At 38.2% G+C, this 16465-nt stretch overlaps 1 protein-coding gene across 1 annotated transcript in view; it reads left to right on the top strand.

Annotated features, from left to right (window-relative positions):
- Positions 1-239: 239 nt before the first annotated feature.
- Positions 240-16465, top strand: part of OMA1 (OMA1 zinc metallopeptidase) — a 73377-nt gene continuing 57151 nt past the window's right edge. The window contains exons 1-2 of the mRNA XM_036911231.2: positions 240-389; positions 14113-14631. Of these exons, the coding sequence (XP_036767126.2) occupies positions 316-389; positions 14113-14631 (593 nt within the window). The 5' untranslated portion in view covers positions 240-315. The remainder of the gene's footprint in view (positions 390-14112; positions 14632-16465) is intronic.

Genomic DNA, 16465 nt, shown 5'->3' with positions numbered 1-16465 from the left:
TTCCCAGGACAGGAATTAGAGATTGTACCCAGGCAACCAGCCCAGCCCTAGAGCACATCCCTTTTTTGACCACGAGGAGGCGCTAGAACACCACAGTCCGAGCTTGGTTCCGGGCCCTTTGGGCGGAAGACTCTTGGGCTGGTGTATCTTCCCGGTATGGGCGGAGCAAAAGGTGCCCCGGTCCGCGCAGTGGGCAGGAAGTGAGGAGGCGGGGCCTCTTGGGGGGGTGCGCTTGCGCAGAGTTCGGTTCGGAGCAGTGGCTTTCGCTTCGTTCTCTGCTGGGGTTTGTCCTTGTGGGGACGCCTCTGGAGTTTAATGTGTGGGACCCGGCCCAGGGGCGGGGGCAGAGGACGGGAGTTGCAGTGGGGAGGACTTCGAGGCGCGCTGGGGTGAGGAGCGGGGACATATGAGAACCCGGCGGGGTTAGGGTGGCGAGGCCCTGGCGGGAGGAGGGGACCTACGGGCTCCTGGGCGGCCATGGGGAGAGCGGGGCGCGTGGAGTCGGGGAGGGGTGAGTAGAAAAGACAGGGGTGCGGGGAAAGCCTCATTCTCCCCCTTCCTCTCCTGTTGGCGCGAAATGCAAGGACCCCAGGGTGCTGCAGCCCGGGAGCTGCAAATTGGCAGGTGGCTGTGTTTTCTGGGAAGTTACTCCTCAGCCTTCCCGTTAGCGGCGCCCTTTTTAAGGTAGTGCTTCTTATTAAGGCGGTATTGTGTGCCTCACACGGACACAGTCATCTGTGGAAAACCGCTTCTAGCTGCTCAAGGCATCTTGAGAGTCAATCTCTCTTACCTCCTCACTCTTAGAGAAAGTGAAAGTTTTTCTACTGAACCCTGCGGTGAAAAATCGAGAATTTCCTGTCTAAACAGTAGGGAGTTTTGATAGTTTCTTCACAAACTTGTCTACAAGAATCACTTTTTATACTGTTCAAGTAATGTCACTTGCCTGTATAAAATGGAGCGACAGTTTTATTGTACTGAGGCCCTCCGTGAGAAATTTTAATCCAGGGAGATGAAAATACTTCATTTGGAATTCAGGAATTGATCAGCTGTAGTGACTCCAGCTACTGCCATGCAACCCTCACTAAAAGGATTTCGGTTTATATTCGTCATCTCAAGGCATGGTGAAGGGTGCAGTCTGACATTTGGAAGCCTGTTGCCTTCCAATTTATTTTTTTTTCAAGTCTTCCATCATATGTGTACTTTGCTTGAATGATTATTTTAAAGCACATGTCCTATTTTTGCCAGTCTGACAGCTGTTTCCATAGAAACTCGAGAAGAAATAGTCATTTTCAGCAGAGTCGTTAAAACGGTCTTCCAGGCTTCAGCGCTGAGTGCCAGTGAGTGCTGTACTTGCTCATTCTGAGCTGGTACTTAAAGAATTAAGGATCCGAAATGTTCTTAGAGGACAACAATCCAAATTGTTTAATTTTCTTACATCATTTAATTCAGTAATCCTCCAAGTTTGCCAGCTATGTTGTTTGCCTGCTATAGTTCTTTGAAGATCTGTCAGCCCTGATTCTTACCCTCGGTGTAGTCTAGTGATGGGCTCTTTGAACATGTATAAATAGAATTCTTCTCCCATTCTTTTATCCTTTCTTAAGGATAAACCGGGGATCACAAAATATCAGGCTCTATATCTGTTCTAAATGACACTTGAATGTCAGTGCTGTAACGATAGTAGTTTTACTTATGTACCTGTAGCATTTGGCGCTTTTGCTTATACCTCTTTATCAGTAGAATACTTTTTAAAAATTTAAGTCATGAGAGTTTTCTTGGCAGTGAGCAGAGCTAAGCAGGTAATAGATGTGTATAGACAGAAAGAGGGGATAGAAATTTTCTGAGGGATGTAAGTAAATCAGTGGGTCTGGAATTTAGGAACAGGTGAGGAGGGGTGCCGAAGGTACCAGGAGCAGTAGTGGGAGACAGCAGCATGAGCTGCCTAGTCTACAGTGTGAAGAGTTTATTGAAGCCCATGGAACCAAAGAAAATTACAAAAAGTTGCCTTTCTTGGTTTGGGGGCTTACTAAAGTAGTACTACATCCTATAAAAATTTAAACAGCACGGAAATAAATAAAATGGATATTCAAAATTCCTTATAGCTACCATCCTGCCACCCCAAAGAACCACTATGAATAGTTAAGCATATATTCCTTTATATTTATTTTTATTTGTATATTCTAAGATATTTTAGCATTAGTTTTTGCAAATAGGGTAGAGTTTGTCTGTTGTGTTTTCTGTGGTATTCCTAGCATCCAGAATGGTATGTGTTATGGCACATTGTAGGCACTCATTAAATATTTAATGAATGAATAAATAACATTTCAGAGAACAAAAACTGGGGGTCTGTAGGTATGTGGTTTGTCAAAGTGATTAATCTTTTTTTTAAGTTGGTTGCTACTATTTAAAAACTGGCAACTATCACATAAAATCTGAATTTCTGTCCTTAAAAATATTGAAGTATTTGGCAACACAAGCCCAAATTCCATTTTACTTGTGGCACTTCTTTTTGGTGGGCATGAATCTTTGCTGGTAAATTACAAATTTGGATCCTACAAATCTGCACTCTCCATTACAGTAGCCACTAGTCATGTTTGGCCATTTAGTTTTAAATTAACTAAAATTTAGTTAATTAAAAATTCTGTTGCTAAGAGGAACCAGCCACATTTCGGGTGTTCAGTAACCACATGTAGGAGTTACCTTATTGGGTGGCACAGATAACAGAGCATGTCCATCATTGCACAAAGTTCTGTTTTGCAGAGCTGAATTACACATTTGGGTTTGCCTGATACACAGGATTTTTGCAAGTAGCATTTGTTGTTATTTTTTAAATTTGCATATCTCCATCATTACATAAATCCTCATTTTTTAAATGGCTGTGTAAGTATTTTAGCAGTGTAGGAGTTAATGTCAGTTGTGGGAGTAGGATTCTGTTTTCTAATTTGCATTTTAGAAAGATTGCTTTAGCTCTCCTTTGGGGAGAAGAACAAGAGAGTTAGGGGTTGGTGGTGAGATAAGGCAGAGATTGGAAGTATATAGTAATCTACATCCTAAAGCTACAGAGCCTAGGAAGGGCTAGGTTGACATACTGAGGAGGCAGAACTGACATTGACTAAGTTAATGTGGGCTGAGATCTTTTGGATGCTAAAGTCACTGTAGAGATAATCCAATATTATTTGGAACTGATTCAATGTTGAAAATTGGGAACTTGGTTTTGCAAAATACAGAAGGAACCTTTACTAGTTCAGGTCCAGTGAACAATGTGTATAGTATTAAAATGTTATCAGCTTTATATGAAATGTATAATTGTTTTATACTATGTGACCTCTTAAATCAGAGATCATTTATTTACAAGATACAGAAACTCCTAGAAGAGAGGGAATTATATTAGGGAGAAAGTGAAAGCTCATGAAGCTCAATTAAATGTAGGAAGTACAACAGTCTCTTTGGAACCAGGAAGGTGTAACTCTTTCTTCCTCTGAGTCTTCCTGGTCTGTCACTTTCTTTCCATTCATTAATTCCATTGTCCTTTCTGTAGCTCCATTTTTTTTTTTCAAAGGTTTTTACATATTGCTTTGTTTTGCCATAGCTCCAACTATAGCCCCAACTTATACATGCCTTTATTTTTCTGTGCCTGATACTGTCTCACCAAACATTGTTTCAGGTCAGATAACCATTACTAGTTCTGTGGCCAGTGGGAGGGGTCACTAGAGATAAACATGCAGTCTAGGCTTATCCCATAAATTGAGGCTGTAGGAGGCACTTACAAAAAGGGTGTATGGTTGGGCAAGTGCCTGAAGCTTATCTACCACCCTAAAGGAAAGTAGGTTTGTGTTTTGTGGAGTTTGACTTCTAGTAGAAGACTTTATGTATTCAAATTCTAAGTACACATTCCCACTTGAAACATTTTTTTAATTGAAGTGTAGTTAATACACAATCTTACATTAGTTTCAAGTTTAAAACAGTGGTTCACCAGTTATCCACATTATTAAATCCTCACCCCAACTAGTGCATGAAACAATTATTTAAAATAGTTTTTTCTGCATCTGCCAAGTGGCATTTAAAAAATGCATACTTGAACTATTCTGCTAGTCATGAGTATCATTTCTTTTTAAAATTCATATAGTATATAGCTTTTAATGTATAATTGTATTTTATGATCCCCTGATAGTCTTACTTAGGTATATATTTTTTCTCCTTAACTAGATTACAACTTTCATGAGGGCAGGGACTGAATTTTATGCTGCATCTGTAGCATACAGGCCACCTAGCCAATAAAGAACCTTACTAGCTACTCAAATACTAATTTTGAAACAATTTGCAGACTTGAATTATTTTTATCACTTTTCAACGAGGTTGAAAAAAGAAGACTAGAATATCTTGTTAATGTCAAACTGTTAATATATCAGTCTGGACTCTCGATTTAAAATTGGTAACAATAAAAAGGTTAATTTGAAGTTAATATTTATTTAGCATGCACTTTATTCACATACATTAGTGCAAGGGTGGAATGTATAATGTATGATAATTTTGAAATAGTTTGAAAATAGATAATGCTATTTATTAAAACTGATACTCTGCAGCATTTTTCTAGATAACATTATTTTAGCCTAGGTTGAGTTAGATTTATATATCTTCAGCTTTTATTATTAAGTTTTAACATTTAGAAAAATTGAAAAAAAAATTAGTGAACACATATATAGCCACTACTTAGATGCCATTTTACTGCATTGGCTTTGTGTCCTTTCTCTCTCTCTCTCTGTATGTGTATTCATTTGTTACAGTTGGAAAATAACTTTTATTCATCAAGAAAAGATACTTCAGCAAGTATCTCAGGTATATGATGTTTACCTACCTAACTACAGCATCATATCACCTAAGAAAATAAGCAATACCTGAAGTAACCTAAAAAGCAAATACATATTCAAATTCCCCCAATAGTCCAAATTGTCTTCTAAAGCTGATTTTTTGGCTTTCAAACTAGGATCTAATCAAAGTTCACATGTTAAACTTTGTTGTTGTCTCTTAGTATCTTTCAAAAATAGCTTAATGTATAATTGGTATATAATAAATTACATGTATTTAAACTGCCCAGTACAAGTTTTGACATATGTACCTGTAAAACCAACACCACAGTCAAGATAGTGGACATATTCATTACCCCCAAAACTTTGTAATCCCTTCCCCACTCCTCTTTACCTCCCTATCCTTAGGCAATTACTAATCTATGTGTAATATAAAATAATTTGCATTTTCTGCAGTTTATTTTATAGAGCTGGAATCATACAGTATGTACTCTTTTAGAGGAGTAGGTTCTGGCTTGTATCATTTGCTTATATATAGAAATGAAATTGTTTTTGTGTATTGCTTCTGTATTCTGTCACCTTACTAAACTTATTGTAGTAGTTTTCATGTAGATTTTCTATATAGACAATCATGTTGTCTAGGAATAAAGACCTCTTCTTGTTTATTTCTTGTCTGGATGCCATTTACCTATTTAGTTTTTATGTATTTAATTAATTCGATTGCACTGACTAGAACCTCCAGTACAGCGTTGAATAGAAGCGGTAAGAGTAGACATTCTTGCCTTGGTCCTGCTCTTAGGAAGAAAGTGTAATCTTTCACCAGTAAGTATGCTGCTGGTTATAGGTTTCTGTAGATATCCTAGTTTACTGAGAATTTTTATCAGATATAGATGTTGGATTTTATTAAATGCTTTTTCTATGTTAATTGAGATGATCATGTGGTGTTTCTTTTTCAGTTAAAAGGGTGAATTACATTGATTTTATGTATCTGCTAATCCTTGTATTAATCTCATATGGTCATGATGTATTGTCTTTTTTTTGAACTTTTTTTTAATTTTGGATCATTAATCTGCAATTACATGAAGGACATTATATTTACTAGGCTCCCCCCTTCATCAAGTACCCCCCACATCCCCGTTCACAGCCACTGTCCATCAACATAGTAAGATGCTGTAAAATCACTACTTGTCACCAAGTTCACAGTCACTGTCCTTCAACATAGTAAGATGCTGTAGAATCACTACTTGTCTTCTCTGTGTTGCACAGCCCTCCCCGTGCCCCCCCAACACTATACATGCTAATCGTAATGCCCCCTTTCTTTTCTTCCTGCCCTTATCCCTCCCTTCCCACCCGTCCTCCCCAGTCCCTTTCCCTTTGGTAACTATTAGTCCATTCTTGGGTTCTGTGCTTCTGCTGCTGTTTTGTTCCTTCAGTTTTCTTTTGTTCTTATACTCCACATATGAGTGAGATCATTTGGTACTTGTCTTTCTCCGCCTGTCTTATTTCACTAAGCATAATGCCCTCTAGCTCCATCCATGTTGTTGCGAATTGTAGGATTTGTTTTTTTCTTAGGGCTGCATAATATTCCATTGTGTATATGTACCACATCTTCTTTAGCCAATCATCTACTGATGGACATTTAGGTTGCTTCCATATCTTGGCTATTGTAAATAGTGCAGCGATAAACATAGGGGTGAATCTGTCTTTTTCAAACTGGAGTGCTGCATTCTTAGGGTAAATTCCTAGAAGTGGAATTCCTGGGTCAAATGGTATTTCTATTTTGAGCATTTTGAGGAACCTCCATGCTGCTTTCCATAATGGTTGAACTAATTTACATTCCCACCAGCAGTGTAGGAGGGTTCCCCTTTCTCCACAACCTCGCCAACATTTGTTGTTGTTTGTCTTTTGGATGGTAGCCACCCTTACTGGTGTGAGATGATATCTCATTGTAGTTTTAATTTGCATTTCTCTGATGACAAGCGATGTGCAGCATCCTTTCATGTGTCTGTTGGCCATCTGAACTTCTTCTTTAGAGAACTGTCTATTCAGCTCCTCTGTCCATTTTTTAATTGGATTATTTGCTTTTTGTTTGTTGAGGTGTGTGAGCTCTTTATATATTTTGGATGTCAACCCTTTATCGGATCTGTCGTTTTCGAATATATTCTCCCATACTATAGGATACCTTTTTGTTCTATTGATGGTGTCCTTTGCTGTACAGAAGCTTTTCAGCTTGATATAGTCCCATTTGTTCATTTTTGCATTTGTTTCCCTTGCCCGGGGAGATATGTTCAAGAAGAGGTCACTCATGTTTATTTCTAAGAGATTTTTGCCTATGTTTTTTTCTAAGAGTTTTATGGTTTCATGACTTACATTCAAGTCTTTGATCCATTTCGAATTTACTTTTGTGTATGGGGTTAGACAGTGATCCAGTTTCATTCTCTTACATGTAGCTGTCCAGTTCTGCCAGCACCATCTGTTAAAGAGACTGTCATTTCCCCATTGTATGTCCATGGCCCCTTTATCGAATATTAGTTGACCATATATGTTTGGGTTAATGTTTGGAGTCTCTATTCTGTTCCATTGGTCTGTGGCTCTGTTCTTGTGCCAGTACCAAATTGTCTTGATTACCGTGGCTTTGTAGTAGAGCTTGAAGTTGGGGAGTGAGATCCCCCCACTTTATTCTTCCTTCTCAGGATTGCTTTAGCTATTCAGGGTCTTTGGTGTTTCCATATGAATTTTTGAACTATTTGTTCCAGTTCATTGAAGAAAGCTGTTGGTAATTTGATAGGGATTGCATCGAATCTGTATATTGCTTTGGGCAGGATGTCCATTTTGACGCTATTAATTCTTCCTAGCCAAGAGCATGGGATGAGTTTCCACTTGTTAGTGTCCTCTTTAATTTCTCTTAAGAGTGTCTTATAGTTTTCAGGGTATAGGTCTTTCACTTCCTTGGTTAGGTTTATTCCTAGGTATTTTATTCTTTTTGATACTTTTGTGAATGGAATTGTCTTCCTGATTTCTCTTTCTATTAGTTTATTGTTAGTGTATAGGAAAGCCACAGATTTTTGTGTGTTAATTTTGTATCCTGCAACTTTGCTGAATTCCGATATTAGCTCTAGTAGTTTTGGAGTGGAGTCTTTAGGGTTTTTTATGCACAATATCATGTTATCTGCAAATAGTGACAGTTTAACTTTTTCTTTACCAATCTGGATTCCTTGTATTTCTTTGTTTTGTTTAATTGCCATGGCTAGGACCTCCAATACTATGTTGAATAACAGTGGGGATAGTGGGCATCCCTGTCTTGTTCCCGATCGCAGAGGAAAAGCTTTCAGCTTTTCGCTATTCAGTATGATGTTGGCTGTGGGTTTATCATATATGGCCTTTATTATGTTCAGGTACTTGCCCTCTATACCCATTTTGTTGAGAGTTTTTTATCATGAATGGATGTTGAATTTTATTGAATGCTTTTTCAGCATCTATGGAGATGATCATGTGTTTTTTGTCTTTCTTTTTGTTGATGTGGTGGATGATGTTGATGGATTTTCGAATGTACCATCCTTGCATCCCTGGGATGAATCCCACTTGGTCATGGTGTACGATCCTTTTGATGTATTTTTGAATTTGGTTTGCTAATATTTTGTTGAGTATTTTTGCATCTACGTTCATCAGGGATATTGGTCTGTAGTTTTCTTTTTTGGTGGGGTCTTTGCCTGGTTTCAGTATTAGGGTGATGTTGGCTTCATAGAATGAGTTTGGGAGTATTCCCTCCTCTTCTATTTTTTGGAAAACTTTAAGGAGAATGGGTATTATGTCTTCCCTGTACGTCTGATAAAATTCCGAGGTAAATCCATCTGGCCCGGGGGTTTTGTTCTTTGGTAGTTTTTTGATTACCGCTTCAATTTCGTTGCTGGTAATTGGTCTGTTTAGATTTTCTGTTTCTTTCTGGGTCAGTCTTGGAAGGTTGTATTTTTCTAGGAAGTTGTCCATTTCTCCTAGGTTTCCCAGCTTGTTAGCAGATAGGTTTTCATAGTACTCTCTAATAATTCTTTGTATTTCTGTGGGGCCCATCGTGATTTTTCTTTTCTTGTTTCTGATTCTGTTGATTTGTGTTGACTCTCTTTTCCTCTTAATAAGTCTGGCTAGAGGCTTATCTATTTTGTTTATTTTCTCGAAGAACCAGCTCTTGTTTCATTGATTTTTGCTATTGTTTTATTCTTCTCAATTTTATTTATTTCTTCTCTGATCTTTATTATGTCCCTCCTTCTGCTGACCTTAGGCCTCATTTGTTCTTTTTCCAATTTCGATAATTGTGACATTAGACCATTCATTTGGGATTGTTCTTCCTTCTTTAAATATGCCTGGATTGCTATATACTTTCTTCTTAGGACTGCTTTTGCTGAATCCCACAGTAGTTGGGGCTTTGTGTTGTTGTTGTTGTTTGTTTCCATATATTGCTGGATCTCCATTTTGATTTGGTCATTGATCCACTGATTATTTAGGAGAGTGTTGTTAAGCCTCCATGTGTTGGTGAGCCTTTTTGCTTTCTTTATACAGTTTATTTCTAGTTTTATGCCTTTGTGGTCTGAAAAGTTGATTGGTAGGATTTCAGTCTTTTGTAATTTACTGAGGCTCTTTTTGTGGCCTAGTATGTGGTCTATTCTAGAGAATGTTCCATGTGCACTTGAGAAGAATGTGTATCCTGTTGCTTTTGGATGTAGAGTTCTATAGATGTCTATTAGGTCCATCTGTTCTAGTGTGTTGTTCATTGCCTCTGTGTCCTTACTTATTTTATGTCTGGTGGATCTGTCATTTGGAGTGAGTGGTGTGTTGAAGTCTCCCAGAATGAATGCATTGCATTCTATTTCCTCCTTTAGTTCTGTTAGTATTTGTTTCACATATGTTGGTGCTCCTGTATTGGGTGCATATATATTTATAATGGTTATATCCTCTTGTTGGACTGAGCCCTTTATCATTATGTAATATCCTTCTTTATCTTTTGTTACTTTCTTTATTTTGAAGTCTGTTTTGTCTGATACTAGTACTGCAACCCCTGCTTTCTTCTCAATGTTGTTTGCATGAAATATCTTTTTCCATCCCTTGATTTTAAGTCTGTGCATGTCTTTGGGTTTGAGGTGAGTCTCTTGTAAGCAGCATATGGATGGATCTTGCTTTTTTATCCATTGTATTACTCTGTGTCTTTTGATTGGTGCATTCAGTCCATTAACATTTAGGGTGATTATTCAAAGGTATGTACTTATTGCCATTGCAGGCTTTAAGTTTGTGGTTACCAAAGGTTCAGTGTTAGCTTCTTTACTATCTTACTGTCTAACTTAACTCGCTTATTGAGCTATTATAAACATTGTCTGATGATTCTTTATTTCTCTCCCTTCTTATTCCTCCTCCTCCCTTCTTCATATGTTGGGTGTTTTGTTGTGTGCTCTTTTTAGGAGTGCTCCCATCTAGAGAAGTCCCTGTAAGATGCCCTGTAGAGGTGGTTTGTGGGAGGCAAATTCCCTCAACTTTTGCTTGTCTGGGAATTGTTTAATCCCTCCTTCATATGTAGATGATAATCGTGCTGGATACAGTAGTCTTGGTTCGAGGCCCTTCTGTTTCATTGCATTAAGTATATCATGCCATTCTCTTCTGGCCTGTAGGGTTTCTGTTGAGAAGTCTGATGATAGCCTGATGGGTTTTCCTTTGTAGGTGACCTTTTTTTTCTCTCTGGCTACCTTTAGTACTTTGTCCTTGTCTTTGATCTTTGCCGTTTTAATTATTATGTATCTTGGTTTTGCCCTACTTGGATCCCTTGTCATGGGAGTTCTGTGTACCTCTGTGGTCTGAGAGGCCATTTCCTCCCCTAGTTTGGGGAAGTTTTCAGCAATTATTTCTTCAAAGACACTTTCTATCCCTTTTTCTCTCTCTTCTTCTTCTGGTACCCCTGTAGTGTGGATATTGTTCCGTTTCAATTGGTCACTCAGCTCTCTTAATATTGTTTCATTCCTGGAGATCCTTTTATCTCTCTCTGCATCAGCTCCTCTGCGTTCCTGTTCTCTGTTTTCTAGTCCATTAATGGTCTTTTGCATCTCGTCCATTCTGTTTTGAAGTCCTTCCAGAGCTTGTTTTATTTCTGTATTCTCCTTCCTTAGTTCTTGCATATTTCTCTGCAAGTCCATCAGCATTGTTATGACTTTTGTTTTGAATTCTTTTTCAGGAAGACTGGTTAAATCTATCTCCCCAGGTTCCTTCTCAGGGGAAGATGTAGCAGATGCCGAAGCTGTCTGGGTTAGTCTTGTCTGGATCAAATTTTTTTGCCTTTTCATGTTGATGGGTGCAGTTGAGTGCTATTGACGCGTCTGTCACCTTTCCACTTGGCTCCTGGCCTTTCTTTACTGGGACAACTGCGACCCCTAGTGGCTTGTGTTGGGCAATTGCGTATAGACTGGGTTTTTGTATCTTGTCTGGCTGGTATGGAGGAAGCTCCCTTGCTGAGGGCGTTGCCAGCCTCAGGCTTCTTCTCTGCTTTGGCAGGGCCCCGGACGGGTAATGGACGGGGGGCTGTTTGGCTGTTTTCCTCCGTGAGGGGTCTCAGAGCTGTTGCCCAGGGGGTTAGTGCGCCCGGAGTTCCCTGGAATTTCCAGCTGCTGGACTGTGACCTGGGATGTTTCCATCCAGCTGTGGCATCCCTGTCCCTTTAAGACTTTCAAAAAGCACTCACTTTTCTTTGTCACAGGGGCATTGGCTTCCGGACCCGCTCAGAGGTCTTGCTGCCCTGTTTCCCTAGTATCCAGGGCCCCACGCATGCACTGTGTCTGTGCTCTGGTCCGGATTGCTGAGGCTGGGTGTTCAGCAGTCCTGGCCTCTCTCTCCCTCCCCACTCTGACTCCTCTCCTCCCGCCGTGAGCTGGGGTGAGGGGCGCTCGGGTCCCGCCGGGCCGGGGCTTGTATCTTACCCCTTTCACCAGGTGCTGGGTTCTCGCAGGTGTGGATGTGGTCTGGCTGTTGTTCTGTGTCTTCTGGTCTCTCTTTTAGGATTAGTTGTATTTGTTGTATTTTCAAAAATATATATGTTTTTGGGAGGAGATTCCCACTGTTCTACTCACGCCGCCATCTTGGCTCCGCCTCTGATGTATTGTCTTTCTAATTTATTGTCGAATTAGATTTTTAAAAATATTGTTAAGAATTTTTTGTATCTATGTTCATGAGGGGTATTACTCTGTAGTCTTGTGATTTTATTTTATTTTCCACTGGCTTTTCAATTTCCTGGAAGAGTTTGCATAAAATTGTTATTATTAATTCGTCTTTAAATGTTTGGTAGAATTCCCCAGTGAAGCTATTTAGGCCTGAAGCTTTCTTTGTGGGAAGGTTTTTAACTACAAATCAATTTAAAAAACTGAAACAGGGCCCTTCAAGTTGTCTGTTTCTTTTTCAATGAACTTTGGGTTTTTCAAGGAATTTATCCATTTTATCTAAGATGTCAAATTTAAGATTTTCTTTTTCATCAGTTTTAAGAAATTTGATCATGATAAAGCTTGGAGTAGTTTCCTTTGTGTTTCCTTTGTGTGTGAGTTTACAGTTTAACTTCTTTGATTTGTGAGTTTACAGTTTCCATCAAATTGGAAAATTTTGGACATTATTTTTTAAAGTTTTTTGCTGTCTACCATCTTTCCTCCCCTTTCAGGGACTACAGTTACACATCTGTTAGGCCATTTGAAGTTACCACACACCTCTCTGATGGCTGTGTGTATTTTTTTTTAAATCTATTTTCTCTTTGCATTTCATTTGGGATGTTTTTATTGATATGTTAAGTTCATGAGTCTTTTATTTCTGCAATGTCTAATATGCTATTCATCCAATGTCTAATATGCTATTCATCCAGTGTATTTTTCATCTAAGGTATTGTAGTTTTCATCTAGAAGTTTAATGTAGGCATTTGTAAGAAATATATCCATGTCCCTACATAACATTTCATTTAACTTCTTAAACATATGTAATATAGTTATAATTATTTAATATACTTGTCTGCTAATGCTGTTCTTTGTGTTATTTGGGAGTTAGTTTCTATTGATGGATATTTCTCCTAGTTATAGATCACACCTCCTGCTTCTTACATGCCTGTTGATTTTTAAATGATAAATTGTACCTTGTCTAGTAGTGGATATTTTTATACTCTTGTAACTGTTCTTGAGCTTTTTTCTAGAATACAGTCAAGTTACTTAGAAACAGCTTGATTTTTTTTTACTGTTGCTTTTAATTTTTGTTAGGGCCAGAGTAGCTTTTAGTCTAGGACTAATTTTTCTCTAATATTGAAGCAAAACCCTTCTGAGTATTCTACCCAATGCTCCAAGAATTAAAAAATTTCCATTTTGAAGGGTGGGAACAAGCAATATACTCTACCCTGTGTGAGCCCTGCATGTTGTCCCTCTAACCCTGTCAGGAGGTTTATTTCCTAGCTGCAGGGAGTTTTCTCACAAGTGTGCCCTGATCAGGACTCCACTAAGTGCAAGAGGGGAAATTTCTGCAGTCCTCTGGAGTTTTCTCTTTGCAGCTCTGTCTTCTCTTGTACTGTGCTCTATGAGCTCTAGTTCCCTTGGCCTCTTGAACTCCCAGCTTAATTTCTTCAATTTAGGGGGCTCATTAGGCCCCTGCGTCTCTTTGCATGGTGACCCAGAAACTCTCCAGGCAGTAAGCAGCAGCATCTAGGGCCCACCTTATTCATTTCCCCTCTCTCAAGGATCACTGTTCTTCATTGTTTAATGCCCAGTATGTCAGAACCATTGTTTTATTTATCCTGTTTCTCAGTTGTTTCTGGTGGGAGGATAAGTCTGGTGCCTTTTACTCCATCTGGACCCTACTCAGAAGTGCCAGGATTATATTTGAAAGGAACAAATTTATATTTTAAATGTATATTTTGTAAGTTAGATTTAATCCCATGTTCTCTTTTACTCCAGTTATTGCTAATTGTTAAAACTTACTGCTGTTTTGTCTAATCTTTCTTATTTACCAAATCATTTAGCGGTGGAAATAAAAATAGATTTCCCCCAACTTAAAGTAGAAAATGAAAAGAAGGAAAAGTGTGGGTTATTGAAGTATATATTGTAGAGTAAAAAAAAAAGTAACAAAAACCTCTTTGGTTTGTCTTGCTAACAGGCATTGCTGTGGGGTTGGTGAGAAGAAACCCAATGTAATTTAGTTTGAGATCTATTAAAGGAAGACCAACTGACATACCTATTTTGTAAGTGTTATATTCCCACTTTGGTCAGTAAGTATTTTCCAGAGATATTTATAGTTTTTTGTTTTTTGTGTGTTCCAGAAAATCAAGGGAAAGAAAGATGAGCTTCGTCTGTGGATGGCAGGCTGCTACTAGAAGCTGTGTTTTCTTCCGATTTAATTTACTGGTCAACTGGAGAAAATGTCACACATTAGCTGCAACCTCCCTGGACTGTCATCAAGTACAAATTAACCATATAGTGAATAAATACCAGGGCCTAGGAGTGTATCAGTGTGATAGGTTGACTTTTCTGCCTGAAAACTTTCACTTCTATACGACTTTTTGTAACAAAAGAAGTGGATGCCTCTTGAGCACCAGAAGTAATGAAATTTGGATGATTACCCGAAAACGTACTGCATGGAATGATGCTTTTTCAAGACAGCTATTGATAAAAGAAGTTGCAGTCAACACTGCCCTTTCAGTGTCACGTCCTCTGCACTGTTTTCCCTCAAGGGACATCAGGAGCTTCCATGCTTCTCCACGGTCCCAAGCTGCTCCGGTTCCTCTCTTTTTGATACTTCTTAAACCAGTGCAGAAACTACTTGCAATCATTGTAGGCAGGTAAAAAGCCTTTTAAAAAGGGAACTTTTATATTAAAAGGTATTTGTAAAATTTTGCTTTTAAAGAAAACTTGTAGATTTCCCAACCATATTTATCTCAGAATTAAGTTTCTAAACAGTTGGTTCTACCCAGTTTTTTTATATATGACTTAATAGTCTTGAAATAATTTACTGCATATTATAGTATAAAAATACTTTAAAAATTTCTAAGAGCAGTACTTGCAAACATTCCTTTTTAGTTTATGGAATTTAAGGCAATGGATCATGAAATTGAAGAATTTTGTTTATTTAAAAGTGAACTTATTCCTTGCCAGGTTAAAATAAATAATATTTATTTATTTTTCTATTCTATTCCCAACAAATCTTTGTTATTTTTTCTTGGTAGTCCCTCATAATAGTTAATGTTTTTACAGCTTAATAGTACTTTATATTTAATTTAAACCTTCCTCCATAATTAATCCTGTTTCTCTTATTCACTCCATGAATATTAAAGAAAGGTTAAACATTGTCTCCTCATAAAGTTATGTTTGGTAACTATGAAGTCCCTTCTAGCTTTCTTATGTCCATACTAACCAACTCAATAATCTTTTTATCAAAAATTAAGAACTTGTACTCTGTAAGGTGTTACTGTGTTCTTTATGATTCGGCATTGGCACCCAGAAAATGTGTACCCAGAAGGCGTATAGCTGAAAAAGAAAACCAGATTAGACAATGGTTAAAGCAGTAGAAACAGATTTTATTCCAGGCTTTTGCAGTAAAGGAAAAGAGACTTCAGAATAGAACCAGTCAGTTCTAAAAACAGCATGGAGAAGTGGGAATTCATAGCCAAGGAGTGGGTGGGGTTTGGTGGATAGAAATTTACTAAGGAAACATCAGGAAGAGTAAAGGGGGATTCTGCCTAAACCAACCTACCAGGATTCTTGCTTCAGGTAGGTGAAGGCAGTCAGACATCACTTGGGGGAATGATGAATGATGAGAAATTTGATTAGATACCAAGAGTGATCAGATATGGAGGATGGGGGCTTCTGGCTGAGCTGAATTATCTGGAATTTTGCTGAAATTGGACAGCGCATAGAATATGGAAGTTCAAAGTTGAAAAAGAGTTCAGGGGAGCTTGAGTAGAATTTAGTGGAAAAGAGAATCTTTGCCGTAACTCAGCCCATGTCCTTAGGCCTGTAGCTTTTTTATCCTTTTAAATTATTTATTTATTTTTAACTTGTTATTGCAAATCATCTAAAATTTTCTTTTAGGACATGTTTTCATTCATTGTAAACAGTAAGTCATAAAGTTTTAAATGGTAAGTATACTTCATAGTTTTCTTTAGTTTTGTTAGGTTAAAGTACTTTAAAGGCATTTTAGGTGTTATTTTATAAAATATATTTTGTCAAGAGAATGATATATATATTTAAAATTTTTTTTGTGATTTCGCAGATGAACTCACAAGGAAACATTTTATGCCAGTATTGAAAACAGTGTTGTCAGAATGTCTCTGATCCCTGACGAGCAGCAGAGAATTCTGTTGCCTGGTAGAATTTGGACCTCCTCAGATGTTATGTATAAAATCTCTCATTCCCTTACTTATAGTGCTTATGCTCTTTTTATTACCTCTCATGGTCATATTCTTGAGGGGTTGGTGGAATTTCTGCTACTGCAATATTCATTTCTAAAAGCAATGCTGAGGCAGTTTCCCTCGTACCTTGCCGAAGTACTGGCTGTGCCACAAGTCCGATGAGCCATGGGGAGAATGGTGGTTAAAGGTACGGATTTATTGTACCATAACCCTCTCAGGTGTTTATTTGGACAGTTCATCCCTATGAAGTGGCTAAGTGCTCAGA

This window comes from Manis pentadactyla, chromosome 4, assembly GCF_030020395.1.
Source record: "Manis pentadactyla isolate mManPen7 chromosome 4, mManPen7.hap1, whole genome shotgun sequence".
In the NCBI taxonomy this organism is placed as follows: domain Eukaryota; kingdom Metazoa; phylum Chordata; class Mammalia; order Pholidota; family Manidae; genus Manis; species Manis pentadactyla.
This window is presented reverse-complemented; position numbering and strand designations above follow the sequence as displayed.